At 33.6% G+C, this 16,661-nt stretch overlaps 2 protein-coding genes across 2 annotated transcripts in view; both read left to right on the top strand.

Annotated features, from left to right (window-relative positions):
- The first annotated feature begins 10,106 nt into the window (after window positions 1-10,106).
- The window catches only part of LOC139528122 (piwi-like protein 1), a 35,422-nt gene continuing 28,867 nt past the window's right edge, over window positions 10,107-16,661 (top strand). The window contains exon 1 of the mRNA XM_071323951.1: window positions 10,107-10,295. The gene's annotated coding sequence lies outside the window, so the exon portion shown is untranslated. The remainder of the gene's footprint in view (window positions 10,296-16,661) is intronic.
- Window positions 13,694-15,589, top strand: LOC139526547 (uncharacterized). The gene has a single exon (XM_071321706.1). The coding sequence runs from the start codon at window positions 13,694-13,696 to the stop codon at window positions 15,587-15,589; it is 1,896 nt and encodes a 631-aa protein (XP_071177807.1).

Genomic DNA, 16,661 nt, shown 5'->3' with positions numbered 1-16,661 from the left:
TTGCCTCCGTTTAAATTCTGCAAACACCCCATAGAGCAAATTACATGGATGATTAATATTGACCATTTGGTATATGGCCGTGTTCTAAGCGACACGTACATGAAGGACATAAATTAATTTCTTGAATGAAATCAAATCTTTAGCTACTAATGACTGCCGTAGGAGGTCGACCGGAATTTTAAGCGAGGATTTCTTGACATGATACCAAAGGGCCAAAAAAGAACCAGATGCTACGCAGGGCGCAGCTTTATACGATCGCAGAGTTCGAACCCTGAACATTGGGGCAAATATGGACACACCATTCAAGCTTGATACAGCTCTGAATTTGGATTGTGATTGAATAGTTGACACAACACAGGTTTCTGACACATAATGAATGTGTTCTCAAAACTTAAACTTAAAAACTTTAAATTTTAAATTGGACATTACCTATTATGGTCCAATATCCAAAACCAAAATACATGGTTAGATTCAGCATATCAAAGAACCCCAAGAATTCAATTTTTGATGAAATCAAATAAATTTCAATTTTGGACCCTTTAGACCTCAATGTGGACCAATTTGATAACCGGGCCCGAACATCAAAAATCTAAATACATGGTTAGATTAAGCATGTATCAAAGAACCCCATATATACAATTTTTGTTGAAATCAAACAAAGTTTAATTTTGGACCACGATTTGGACCAACTTGAAAACTGGGCCCATAATAAAAAAAATCTAAGTACATGTTTAGATTCAGCATATCAAAGAACCCCAAGGATTTTTTTTTTATTGATATCAAACAAAGTTTAATTTTGGACAATTTGGACCAACTTGAAAACTGGGTCCAAAATAAAAAAAAATCTAAGTACATGATTAGATTCAGCATATCAAAGAACCCCAAGAATTCAATTTTTGTTGAAATCAAACAAAGTTTAATTTTGGACCCCGATTTGGACCAACTTGAAAACTGGGCCAAAAATCAAAAATCTAAGTACATGTTTAGATTCAGCATATCAAAGAATCCCAAGGATTCAATTTTTGTTAAAATCAAACTTAGTTTAATTTTGGACCCTTTGGACCTTAAAGGGAAAATTCACGATTTTTTACTTATGGTTTAAATATGTTCATTATGACATAATATATATATTCACAAAGTTTTTTCGCTATATGTGCAGTAATAAAGGAGAAATTCAATAATTAATGAAAAAATATCAACTACTTCCTGTAGGTCGTGACGTTTTCTCCTGATTTTTGCATGCCGGGATTTAAAATACAATCATTAAAAGTCTTGGTTTTTAATCATATTTTAACGTAATCGTAAGCGCGCCGATGACTTATGCTTTATCTAATAACCATCCGATAATAAGAAGATAAAACGCACAGACGTTCAATTGTACTCATTCGTGAGATAAATTATCTATGTTAAACGTATATATTCGAATTATGTTTGTAGACAACACAAAAAGTTATAAATTTATTTTTAATAAATGCATTTTCGGACTGATAAGGTGAACAAATTAAAGTACAATAATCTGTAAAGACAATGTGTTGGTGTACTCATGATTATTGACCTGTTACTATCTCTGCTATGACTAGGTTTATACGATGTGTGTATTCACGGTTCTGTGGCAATACTCGTAGATGGCTTGTTGAAAGGTAAATTGTTATTTGCACTTCGGTATTTAACCACGCCTCTAGGGCACACCTTGCCAGGTGTGACTGTCTATTCGGATCAGTGGGAGCATTTAATACACACATTAAAAATACATATTCAAGTTGGTGACAAATAAAAATTGGTCGCCGTGGAATTATTTAATTATATTTGGTGCTATTATTTATTTGAATTCAAATAAGTTAATTTACTAAGAAATACACAATTTTCGGTTAAAGACGGGAAACTTAATTCATATGTCAGAATGAAATGATATACAAGTCTTGTCCTTGATTTATGTCTCATAAAAAAGGGGGACTTAGAAATTAGAAATAGCTTTACTAAATCATTTTTATTTGTCTTTATTGGGCGAAAAAATGTACGAGAACACTTACATTTAGACTTTTGAAAGCCATGTATTAATTAATATATGAAACTATCTGAAGATAACTCTACCGAAGCGGAATATAATATGTACGAATAAAGAAAAAATACTTTTGTATTGGAATGGAATCGAAAAATTACGAATAGATATTCTTTTCAAGTGTGAAAAACGTCAACCAAATTTATTCATAATCGGGAACGTCCTTATTAAAATCTGAGACTACTATAATAATCGTCGTCTCCCAACGTATATATATACTTAAATAACTATTTGACCAACGATGTTTAAAATTAAAAGACAACGAATTTAATGTTATCATTCCCTATTTTTGAATGTTATTATAAGTCTGTTCAACTTGCAAGAATACCCCTAAAGCGGACAAATATCCGACAAGCAGTTTATTCTTTAAATTGCTGTCATTGAATATCAAGAAAGAAAATAAATCCCGAAATTGATACTCAATAGTTTTCCTAGAAAATATTCACATCCCTTGGGGATTATTAGTGTACGTCCAGTTGCATATATTTTACATGAATGTTGGAACAATTGTGATGATGACAAAATTCGTCCTTTATTCGAGAACAATCTAATTGATATATAAATCTGTGAGTTTACTATGTTCTTAACTTCGATGAACCAAAGCAAGTTATAAATTGACCTGTATTTAAATCAAATTGTTTCTTTTTTTTTCTTCTTCTTCTTTTGGTATACAATAGTCTATCGAATTCGTTGATTACATACTGTTGGCATACGTGGACTAGTCTATAATAATTTACAAAACTTTTACCACAATTTACACAAAATGTATGTTTCTTTCTTATGTTCAATGTATACATGTATACATATTTTAAATTGCGCTACTGACTATAGTTCCGTAACTTTCTACCCAGGCGTATGTATACACGAATCGTCGACAAGTGCGCACATTTTTTTAAATCAATAATTCTGGTATGTTCCAATCTGTCCTAAACTATTGACAATGAGTATATATTACATTTTCCCAAATTAACCCTTGGAAAAATATGTAAATAGATTTGTATTTCTTCAATTTTTTTTTTTGTATTAATTTTTTTTTATAAATAATATTCTTTACACCAGAAATGTTATTTATAAACAAGCGTATGAGTTCAGTAATGACTAGTATAAATATAACTTTCGGACACGCAAGACAAAAATGTATATTATACATGCACCTGATAGTTCAAAATGGAAAGTTATAAGTAACGGTCGTGTACACTGATCAATACCTACAGAAGTGAAACGATGCATGAACTTGCAAGCCAGCCGGACAGGAAATCGATTGAATACCTGGACGTGTCACCTTACACCCCTTCCAATACCTTTGGGAGTAATACCTTTAGCCATGCTGGTGATCAGATGAGGGAAGATCCGAATTTATTTAAATAAAGTTTATTACTTGAAAGAATTATGAGCGAATTAGATTTTCGAAAACAATTTCCACGGAACACTTATTTATGATTTGAACTTTGACTTTTTAACTAATTACAATATTATCAGTTTAAAAATAACAGACTATATGGTTATTTAAAAATATAAGACCATTTTCCGTATCAAGTTAGTCAGTCAGATAAAACAACCGTACGATTGACAAGATATCGACACGCAATTACGACTACATCGTTTACTGTAGTTTTGTTCCTTTGTGGTTTATAGACATATCGGGATTTTTCATCGGAGAAGGTGACAAGATGGCGGAGAGCAGAGAACTGATACTCAAAATTTAAAATCGATGGTGATCTCTTATTTAGCGGAATAAAACTTTAATATCTATAAATTTGAGCATTTTTATACAGAATGGACATAATATCAATTTTTGATTTTTTTGCGAAGTTTCCCTTTAATGTAGATCAATTTGAAAACGGGACCAAAAATTCAGAATCTACATACACAGTTAGATTCGACATATCAAAGAACCCCAATTATTCAATTTTTGATGAAATCAAACAAAGTTTAATTTTGGACCCTTTGGGTCCCTTATTCCTAAACTGTGGGGACCAAAACTCCCAAAATCAATTCCAACCTTCCTTTAGTTGTCATAAACCTTGTGTTTAAATTTCATTGATTTCTATTTACTTATACTAAAGTTATTGTGCGAAAAACAAGAATAATGCTTATTTTGGGCCTTTTTTTTTGCCCCTAATTCCTAAACTGTTAGGACTTAAACTCTCAAAATCAATCCCAACCTTCCTTTTGCGGTCACAAACCTTGTGTCAAAATTTCATAGATTTCTATTTACTTAAACTAAAGTTATGGTGCGAAAACCAAGAAAATGCTTATTTGGGCCCTTTTTGGCCCCTAATTCCTAAACTGTTGGGACCAAAACTCCCAAAATCAATCCCAACCTTCCTTTTGTGGTCATAAACTTTGTGTTTAAATTTCATAGATTTCTATTTACTTATACTAAAGTTATAGTGCGAAACCAAATGCCTTCGGACGACGGACGACGACGACGCCAACGTGATACCAATATACGACCGAAAAAAATTCAATTAAAAAAATTAGTTGATAAAACTGAACAGCCGGGAGCACCAAGAAAGGCAGGCGAAGAAGTTGATTGACCTTATCATGTGTTTCTGATAGTTTTGCTGACCTATTCACATATTTTCCAATCTTGCAAAGGCAGGGGAGGATTTAGACGGGCCTAGGCGGGCGTGCGCCCCCTCTAAAATTTGCAAAGCATGGCAACAGAATCAAAGTGATTACTATAATCAACTGACCAACGATTTATTTGAGTTCTATAAATATTATATACTTCAAAGGAAGGTGTCAAACGGCTGCGTTTGATGAAAAATAAAATAGGTTTTTAGCAGTAAAAGTACAAACAATTGTTATTTTGTATTTGCGGTTTTAATTTTCTAATCAATTTCTTTGATAATCGAAGTTCCAAAAACAGTCCTAACCCTTACTTACTTTTGCAATTTCATCATGGCACGGCCAAGAAAACAGTACAGGTGAGATTTTTCTTATTGTCCTGTTATAAATGAAAGATGGAAATACTGTTTCAAGCGAAAGGCTAGTTCATAATTTATATCTCTGTGTCTTTATATATTTCTTATAACTTGCAACCTGAAAATTTTGCCGAATTATGTATCGTATTACATGCAGATCCCCCAAAAAATAAACATAACTTCGTAAATGCATCTCATTCTGATTTGAGTGGTTTGTGGCGCACACAGTATATATATGTAAGTCTGGTATTGTGTTGATGTTTTGTTGTTATTTTGTGACCCAACAATTGTAAAGGACTGTGACACGATCTAGGCGAAGGCTCATGGTAGGAGGCCGGAAGAGACAACGAGAAAGAAAACCAAACTAGAAAATCAAGAAACTCGCTATTAATTTAATAAAGAAAACATCAAAATAAATACAATATAATTTCACAGTACACATTTTGAAGTCAAAATTTTAAATCTAAATTATTTTCAAAACCAAGAGATCGACTCACCTAGAATATGAAGAAAATCGCTATTAATATTATAGTGGCTTGATCAGTTTATATACTAAATTCTGAATGTCCTAGTATAACCCTTAACTGACTGTAACAAACAAAAGAATTTATGATTTATGAGTTATCAATAAAATTTAGAATGCTCAAATATAGTTATGGTCTAAAACCAGGTCAAAATTACAAGTCACATAAATCTCTTCAATTTCTTGTTCTAAAATTGCCAAATTATGTTTCAAATATATTTATGAACATTTCCCTAACTATAATATAAAATAATTACAACGTATAAACATATAACATAGTATAAAATAAGTAACATTATAAATATAAATTTAGATCTTAATTAAAAGTAACTATGGAACTAGCGTGTGCTTTATAGCTTAATACAAATAAAAAGTTGCTGACGTAGGTTGACCATTGTCTGAACTTTTAAGATGATTTATTAAACTTTGCTAGACATACAATCGAAGGTCCATTTGGCCACAGCTGAAGTTTTATTGCACAGATACGTTCAATAGTTTATTAAAGTACTTATTTGACATATTTGAACTATCCTACGCTTCGAAAATGTATAGAACAGTTAAACAATAATTTTATATAAAATAGTTTACAGAGTAGAACTTACAGACATTAACTAATTAACTATATGAAATAAAATATACTGCATTTTTCTATTACAAATTTTACTGGCACGACCTCCGAAAATCAAAAAAGTGAAAACAGATATTATGAAAAAAAAAGACAAGTACAAAAATTGTATTGTAATAGATGATAATGGTGTCAAAGATATGATAAATGTTAATGGTGTTGCTGTTTCGTAATGTAACATAGTCTGCTTATTGTACTTTTCCCTCAGACTCTCAACAGACGAACTACATCTGTGAGAGCTGATGTTGAGTCTTTACATGTTGGGGGAAACTAGCTGTGGACAATGCCTATGATGGTTTAAGGCATTGCTGTCGCTGTAGAGACAGGCCGGAATCGACAACCGGAAAATCTAGATTACAATAAGTGTTCGAATTGTTTATTGAAAAATAAAGTTAAAACATTGCAATATTAGATAATATTTTACACATTGTTTTTTCCAAAGTATTTGTAAATTGAAACATTAATAAAAATGAAACATACATTTAATTGTTCTTAATATTATAAAACAGTTATAATCAATACCGTTCTTATGATCTTAAATCTTTCTTTAATGAAAAATAAATAAATTTAACTATTAGAAATTATCTTAAGAATAAATAGTTTATTTCAAATTATTTCAAACTTACCTAGAATACAATAAGTGTTCGAATTGAACACAAATTGTAAACTTAGGCTTTTATAGACTTTATTGTAATTACTGATTATCAAATTATCTTTGATGTCGTGACCACTACTGCTAGAATTTCGAAGTATGGCCAAAACAAACAGATGTTTACGATGATTGTTTAAATTAATCTTATGTGTGTACAATACTTGACCATCAAGTAACCAGAAACTAATTATCTCTATGTCGCATCTGCTTTTTGTCCCAGAATACATTATAAGATTTTCATTATGACATAAATTGTCATAAATTTGTTTATCTTTCACTTGTACCGACTATATTAATGAATTATGTAACAGTCTTTGTGGAATTGAGGAATTAAACCATTCTTAATAACAAGATATTAATACTAATAATCTATAAATGTATTAGGAATAGTTAGATGGTTAGTTTACAACATAGTTTGTCCAAAAGTCATGACACTTGAAATCTACTTATATAATTTAGGGCATCAATAATCTATACCATATAGTTATAAATTGAACAATAACAATATAAAGCACAATTTTACATCACGATACAATTAAAAATCGCGGCGAAAAATAGAAATTTTCGTTTGCAAAATCTCCAAGGGGGGGGGGGGGGGTCCAACCCTCTTTTTTTTGGACGATCAATGCATTTGAATGGGAGCATATAGTTGGACCCCCCCCCCCCCCCCCACCTTTACTCTGGGTGGGAACCTCCCTTTTTAAAATGACTGGATCCGCCCCTGATCTTTACTAGTATTGGTCACGTGAGCTGTTGTGATCTGTCTCGTCTCACTTTGCCTCCGTCGGTCCGCCCGTCTATCTGTCAACTCTTCAGATTTCCATCGTCTTAACCAAGTTTGTCGGGGCTGGTGCTGGTGTTATGGAGTGTTCAAGTAATTCTTCAAGTGATTGGTTGAGATATTTATTACTTGATATTGATATACAGATAATTTTACAAGTGCTGGTGACTTGATTGTAGATTGGTTTGCATAGGAACACAGAATGAAAATAAAATGTTCGAATGATCTTCAGCTTCTGTTTTTTTTTGGGGGGCTGCAGCTTAATAACTGTAGCTTTATAAACTCATATATATGCAATTATGAATCTCTTAGTGCGTAAGTTAGGGGTGTTAGGAGATAGTTGTAGATTTTTTCTAATGTGAAGGAGACCTTTATTGCATGCCATCATAACTCGAAGGTCACCGGCGTTCTTCGCAGAACAGGAACAATATTGTTTCACTTCTGTCCGTCCACCCGTCAGTCAGTCACTAGTCGCTGCATTGGAGACTTATTGGTGACCTTCTGCTGTTGTATGTTATATGGTCCGGTTGTTGTCTCTTTGACACATTCCCCATTTCCATTCTCAATTTTACTAGTGATTGTAGATTGTTGTCAGGGTGAATTTGGGCGGTTTCTGCTTGCAACTTTAATTTCTCGCTAATCTTACCTCACATTAGTTCGCAATACCCACATTGCACCCCTTTAGAAGAATATTTTAATAATTCATAATTCTACCTATAATAAAAATGGCTAATATAACAACTTTGCCCCCCCCCCCCCCCCACCCTAATCTGAAATCCTTGATCCGCACCTGAAAGGTGACCTATTCCACCGTCTGCCAACCTTTGACACGGTTTTTTTTTATTATAGTGCTATTGATGTCAGTCTAGTATTGTTTGATAGACTTTAATTATACATGGACTGCATTTTGTTTAATATTATTGTATGAGTCAAAGAAACCATCGTGGTATATGTCATCTGAAAAACTTCTTTCACTGATTAATAATTATATATATCAAATATCCTCAGACAAGGCTAAACAAATTGACAACAGAAAAATAAGAAATGCCATGGTGAAAGATTGGGGAAAAAAATCTCAAAACTTACTCAGAAGGAAAACTATGCACATTTGTTACCTTTAAATCAAATTTTGGTTGTGAAAAATATCTTAATATTGTTAAAAAATTGAAGATAAACGGAGTCTAACAAGATTTCGCATATCTGCTCACCATTTGCTTATAGAGAGAGGTAGATATAGTAATACTCCCCGACACATTAGAATATGTAAGAGATGTTGTAATAATGAGGTCGAAGATAAAAACACATTTTCTTTTCAACTGTGATAGTCACAAGTTATCTGACCAAAGGAAAGACATGATAACAATGATAAATAATTGCTGCAAGAATTTTTTAAATCTTGACCCTAACCAAAAACTGATATGGTTAATGAATAATGGAGATGAGAATTTATTATCAGAATTGTGCATGTTCATTAAGAAATATGAAAAGTTTAAATGGGATTTATTTCCCTCTACTACTTGTAATTTGAACTTTATATTATCTCTATAGTGAGTTCTAGAGCACCGTCCCTTGATGAATATTGCCCAGTAGCAATGTCAACCCTTGCTGCTGTGTATTAATCACGAGGAGAATCACTTTTGGAGTAATCTCATGTATCTGTAGCTAGTTCTGAAGGATCTCTCCTTGATGACCTTTGCATTGTTGTGATGTAAAAGTCCCTCACTGCTGTGCACTGGTCATGAGGAGAACTACTGCGAGATACTATATTCCTGGTTCTTTTTTTTACTTTTTTTTTGTTTCCGTATTAATAAACTTTATGATATCATATTCCTTTAAGGGAGCTACCATTTGATTTTTAGGGGGGGGGGGGGGGGGGCTAGGATGAAAAATTTTGTCCTGCATTTTTTTTAGCTGTAATCTCTGTCCTGCATTTTTATTTTTCACTCTGTTTGGTCCTGCTTTTTTTTTTTTTTTAGTTTATCCTGACTTTTTACCTAAATTGTCGTCCTGACTTCTTTTTTTTGGCAATTGTCTCATCCTGCCTTTTTTTAATCAAAACTCCTGTCCTGCCTATTTTTTCAAATTTCATCCTAGCCACCCCCCCCCCCCCCCCCCCCCCCATTAAAATCAAATGGTAGCTCCCTAATATTAAATCGGCCTCATTACACTCAATGTCTCTTACCATAATTATATCCTACATTGCTTATATTGTCAATTTATTATTTGTGTATTACTTATTGTGTATTTCACTAATGTTTATATAATCATTGTATTACATTAATGATGTTTTTGTATCTTGCCCGACAAGGGCCCATGCATGATTGGTATAATAAAATAATGTCTAAAATGTCTAATGTTTATTAGTTATACCAGAGACATATAAATACAATATATGTCTCTGGTTATACATTATTCAATAACAATAAACACAAACATTGCACCCCCCCCCCCCTCCTTTTTATTTGGTTACTTTTTATTACTAGTATTTAGGGAATCACTGAAGCATGACTGGATCCGCCACTGTTGATATAACTCCATATATACATTACGGTATACAGATTTTGTTTTTATATAAACAAGAACCTGTGGTATAGTGATCTATGGTCCCGTTATTCGTGTCTTATCACGTGACAGATGGACATTTCGCATGACCTCACAGCTGTTCTTCTGGCTCTGGCTCGGGGGGACACTTGTCAGAAAACCATTTTGGACAGCCTTATGCGAGGTAAGACAAAAGCATTATAGCAGTATTTTCTACATAACACTTCCGAAGTCGATCTTTATCAGAAGGGATCGTGTATATATATATATTAACTAGCAATAATTTTACTTTGAAATGGGACATTTTCAGAATCATTATTGATCATAAATTGACCTCTCGTGACATAATAATTTCATCTGCCATAAAGAGGTCAATTTGAAAAAGAAAAGATTAAAATGAAAATCGGGGTTGTTTTTTTTTTTTTTAGAGATTTGATGATTTTATTTTTTAGTGTCCCGGATTAAACATTTCCCATTAATTTAAACTTCTTGCAAGATAAGGTCAGCTATAAATAATTTTATACACAAATACCACTATGTACTATAAATGAGGCTCGCCACAGGAGTACAGGTTAGGTATGATCAGAGACATATATACATGTGTATATATGTCTCTGGTATGATTGAGTTCTGAAATATATATTTAAAATTTATAATAGTATATGAACATCCTGATAACTGATTTGACTTTTCGTGTTTATCATGTTTATACATTGCTATGAATAATAAATATGACTTATTATTTTTTATTCACAACATATTATTAAAAAAAAGATCAAATGAAAACAATATTTTTGACAAAACATATAAAATTAAATAGGGGAAGACTGGGTATATTCGGACACTTGGGTACATTCGGACATTTTGTTTACTAAAGAAATAAAAAATAGATATTCGTCCAATCAAAAGGAGTTTAATCTTTTGTAACAGCTAATCATACGTCTTTTCCTTTCTACTTGCTGTCACCCAAATTACATGTAACAGTACAGAACAAATTATTGGTCAAAATAGCTCTAATGCAAAATCATGTGACAAGGCGCCATTTTTCAAAAACTTAGAATACAGAAACTTCAAAATATCACTGTTGCTTTTTCATTATTTCTGAAGAACATCCGAGAAGTATTAACCTGAAATGTATCCTTTTGTATTGCCAATTATTACCGTTTTCAATAACATATCTGTTTAAAACCATTCTTATCATTATCAACGGAATTAAATACATTTCACTCTGTCCGAATGTACCCTTACTATGAAATAAAATTTACTGGGTACATTCGGTCACTTTGGTTTTATAATTTTCAATTCAATCCATACAATTATGACAATAAACCTGCCAAAATTGTTGTGGCCTGTATTAGTTTCACTTTCCAATCACTTCCGCAAGATTGTCTAATTTTAGATCATATTGACAATGTGCTCCAGATCAAAATAAAAATAGAATGTCAGAACTGTAATGTGAAAATATAATCAACAGTTACTGTACTGTAATGACATAATGCACCGTGGATGTCCTATATAGTATGGCATGTTTCTGCTGTGAATTAATAGAGTGACCGCGGATCAACAAAGGAAACCAGGAAATATATAACCAGTGATAGCGTAAAGATAACATATTGAAATTAAAAATAAATGATCAACCATCCCCTTAATTGGCCCCACCTTCTTAAAAATGTCTACATGTCGGTTCCAGTGTGTATAATTTGATCGACCGATGTAAACGTGCGTAGCAGAGAAAAATCAACTTGCTGTATTTTCTTAACAAAATATTACAGATGTCAAACAATATAATGATTGGTCTAATGAGGAGAGAAGTTGGAATTTCAAATGTAACCCAAGTTTTAAAACTAGAAAGTGAAATAGAAAATCTCTATCTGTTTGAATGCTATTTTGAGAGCAACCTGCTCTTCGACTTAAAAGTTTTTCTTCGCCGTGTTGTAAGAAAATATACATTTATACGACCACAAGTGTGGCATTATTTAGATGAAGAAATTGATGAGGACAATCAGTTTCAAAGTTTGGTAATCCTTGCTAAAAGAATTCTTTCTTCAGTGCCAGATCCAGAACAAGAATATCTTAATGACATTATTGAAGAAATTGTACAATGTTCTTACTGATCTTAATACAATAAATAAATATTTGTCCCTACTATAGACCCTTTCAACTAGCTATAAACCAGTTTTAATTCACCATTTAATGCTCAACACAATGCACCGACTACCGAGTCGGGAATATGACAGTTTCAATTATCAAGTACTTTGATGTGTTTGCGCTTTTGATTTTGTTATTTGATAAGAACTTTCCGTTTTGAATTTTCTCCTCTAATATAAAAAAGAAGATGTGGTATGATTGCCAATGAGACACTCCGAAAGGGACCAAATTAACAGAAATTAACAACTATAGGTCACCGTATGGCCTTAAAAATGAACAAAGCCCATACCGCATACTCAGCTATAAAAGGAACCGAAATGACAATGGAAAACACTTCAAACAGGAAAACTAACGGCCTTATTTATATAAAAAAAAAAAATGAACGAAAAACAAATATGTAACACATAAACAAACGACAACCACTGAATTATAGGTCCCTGACTACATAAACTGTTAACACCGACATATGTCTCGCCTTTTTGCAATTTTGATAATGCAACTGTTGACATTAAAAAGCAAAATTTTTAAATGCAAGTTATGCAAATATTTGACATTGTCATACCACTAATGTTTCCCCTTGAACTGACAATCACAAACTAATACATGTAATTTAAACTAAGCAACATATCACAGTTAATAGACCACGACTGAGCGAAATATTTCTATTAAAATGGGATGTTCCACTACTTGTACAACTGTATACCATATATCATTGAACAAGTGGTTTACCGTAAACTATACCTAATCACAAACTATAATACAATTGTTGATGCCGCCGATGCCAGAAACAGTATACCTCCTATGTCTCGCTTATCATGTACTACGGATGTTCCGCTGCAATAGGTCCCCTTTTCACAATTCCTGATATATGAATAGAATATGAAATTCAGATAAAAATGTGTGATAACGTCAGGAATTTCAACCTGTCCGTGTACTTAATGGCAATTAAACCTTTTGTGAATTAATTTGGCATAAACTTTCTTGGCTTGGTAGTTTATATAGTTATAAACATATATACATGTATATATAAATATAACGATGGAAATTTGCCTACAGCAAGACAATAATTTAAAATACATGTACATGTATATGAAATGAGTGGGTTGTTGTGATTTTTAATGTATATGGTATACAATTTAGTATATATCTTAAGGGTGGGGTGCTTGAGGGTCCAGAGTCTCACCCCTACCAGAGAACATATGAAGTTACCTCCTCCCTCTTTTCTCTCTGAGTATACGTGGAGACAAACCACTAACCACTATGCATGCTATACAACCATGACAACAGCTGCTTTTGAATTTAAAATTTTATTAAAAAAACAAAACAAATGAAACCACTTTTCTTCTTTAACCAATGTACATGTATTGTCCTTAACTTAATATATAGATGCCTAGGATTTGAAAACATATCTATAGTCAATATGGTCCTGAAAAGATGGTCAATGCCCTTCAAGCCGTTAGATCTGGCGAAATGTCCATCAGGGAAGCAAGCGTCCATTTTGATGTGCCCAAGTCAACACTTGCTGACCGAGTGTCCGGGAAATACTCTGTGGACACAAAGCCAGGCAAGAAACCAGTCATTCCTGGTGATGTGGAGACACAAATGGTAAAGAAGGTTATGGGTCTCGCTGAGCAAGGATTTGGTATTAGTCGTCGGCAGATGTTGGGCAGAGCTGCTACTGTGTGCAGTCAATTAAACCTGAAGAACAATTTCAAAGATGGGGTCCCTGGAATGGACTGGCTCGCGGGTCTGCGTCGTCGACATCCCGTTCTTGTGTTACGCAAACCTGAGAAATTAGCCACTGTCCGATCTAGAATGCTTAATCCCATCAAGGTTGGGAGGTATTTTGTTGATTTGAATGAATACACTAAAGACATGTCCCCTACAGACATCTGGAACATGGATGAGACAAACCTCAACATGGAGCATCGTCCAGTAAAGGTTTTGGCATCCGTTGGTGCCCGGAGTGTGCCTGGCAGAACCGGTAACACCAGGGAAGGGGTAACTGTCCTTCCATGTGTAAATGCCGCTGGGGAAAAAATTCCTCCTCTATTAATTGTAAGAGGGAAAACAGAGAGATCCCTTAGGTCATTTAATACCCACGAAGGACCTCCTGGTGCAAAATGGACCTACCAACCAAAGGGTTGGATGATTGACTCAATAGGAGTAGAGTGGTTTAGGGAAATCTTTCTTCCCAACTGTGGTATCAAACGGCCCCAACTTATTATTTTGGATTCACATCACTCCCATGAAACTCTAGGTCTCCTTGAACTGGCTCAAGAAAATAACATTATGATCATGACAATGCCAGCACATACAACTCACTACTTATGTCCTCTTGATCGGTGTGTATTCGGGCCATTTAAAAGGGAGTATGATGCTGTATGCTCAGAGTTTATGTCAGCTAATACAGACAACATTGTAAATAAACTTTCTTTTGCCAAACTAATGAGAATAGCTTATGATAAGTCTTTCAAGAGAGCAAATATCGTGTCTGGTTTTGAGGCAACAGGCATTGTTGATTGGAATCCGCTGGCTATTCCTGTTTCTGCTTTTGCCACTGCCTCAGCATTTGACAATCCAGACATTGAGTTGGACGAGTCGGAGAAAGAATTGCCTGGTGACAACCATCCATTGTTATGGGTTGTCCGTAAGGTCAAGTCTGTTGCTTCATCTGAACCTGTTGTTTCACAAACTGCTACTACTGTCTCTACTGCTACTGCTGTTATTTCACAGGCAACCACACTAACACATGATTTTGCCACTCCATCAACTCAAAACATACTGTCAGCTACTGTTGTGTCACCATCAATTGCTTGCCCTATTGGCGCTTCCACACTTTCTTTACAAGTAATTCCAACATATTTTGACAGTCCTAATCACACTGGTGATCATCAAAATCTTGTTAACTTCAATGATTCTTTCGACGTGAACGTTACCTCAGACACCGATCCTTTCTTGCCAGATATTTTATCTGACAATGATGCAGCCGAGATTCTTGCAAGTTTAACAGATTCGTCTTCCTCTCAAACTGCCCCTGCAATAGTTGAACTTGAGTCAAGCAATAAGTGGTCAGGAACATGGAATGAAGATCTGGAAAACATCTTTTCTGTTAAGTCAACTAATGATGTCAAACCTAAACCAAAAAATAGTAGAATCATTACTTCTCACAGGCTTTTGACAAGTGACGAAATAATAAATAGGAAAAGAAAGGAGTTTGAAGAAAAGGAAAAGAAGGAAAATGACAAAAGAGTCAGAAAGGAGAAAAGAGAGTCATCAAAACAATTAAAACTAAACAAAGCTAGCCTAAAGAAAGCAGCTGCAAAGTAACTCTGACACAGTAGAATAGCACTAATAAATCTAATATATTAAAATGTTTTATTGAAAGAATATCTCTAATTTCTAGAGACTGTCATACAAAGTGAGAGGTTTAACGCTATAAAACCAGGTTTAATCCACTATATTTTACATTTGAATATGCCTGTACCAAGTAAGGAATATGATAGTTGTTCTCCATTCGGTTTTGATGTGTTTTGTCATTTGATTTTGCCAAGTGATTAGGGACTTTCCTATTTGATTTTCGTCTAAGTTCATTATTGTTGGTTTTACTTTTTTCTATATAATTTAAAGCTACATGTTTAGTGAGGGCTGTGACACAGCTAGAAAGTCAGCTTTCCTATATATTTTCCCCTTCTTTTTTTTAAAAATCTATCTAATAGAAAGATTTAAAATTTAAGTACCCACTTTTTGTGAACAAAATTGATTCTTCACTTTTAAGTTACTAGTATACAGTATACAGCCCATTCTCATTTCTTAATTCCATTGAAATTTAACTACTGTATTCCATTTTGTACATGTAACACTTCCCCCCCCCCAAAAAAAAAAGAAGAAAAGAAATAAAGAAACTGTCAGCGATCACTGCCTGTGAGGAAGAGAAGTGTTTATAAGAAAATTTATTTAATGATCACTCAGATTACACTACCAACTTAAGCTTAGTATTGCTTTTATCAAATATTAATAACATTAACAACACAAATATATTAAGATACATAAGCACACATATGAGACATACATATTATGACAGTTATTACAAGTAAAACATTAATAAGCATAAGCTGATGTTTTTCTGAAGTTGTTTATATTCACAGCGGTATAATTAATACTTTACTAAGTTTGTAACTAGCACATGCAAAGTCTTCGTTTAAATTTAATTGGGGGGGGGGGGGGGGGGGGGGGGGGTGTAGTTGCGGATCCAGAATTTTTCACAAGTGGGGGCGACTGACTGCTTAAGAGGTGGCCTGTTACAGTCATGCTTCATTTATAATGAATCCTTTTTTTTAAGAAAAGGGGGCCTCCTCTAAATCAACCTCTGGGGAGGGTAGTTAATAAGTTATTTCACGTT

Source organism: Mytilus edulis, chromosome 6, assembly GCF_963676685.1.
Source record: "Mytilus edulis chromosome 6, xbMytEdul2.2, whole genome shotgun sequence".
NCBI lineage: Eukaryota > Metazoa > Mollusca > Bivalvia > Mytilida > Mytilidae > Mytilus > Mytilus edulis.
The sequence above is the reverse complement of the archived record's forward strand: the minus strand, read 5'-3'. Positions and strand labels throughout refer to the sequence as shown.

What these genes read in the sequence shown, in the direction of transcription:
- LOC139526547 (XM_071321706.1), top strand. Translation starts at nt 13,694, where the DNA reads ATGGTCAATGCCCTTCAAGCCGTTAGATCTGGCGAAATGTCCATCAGG.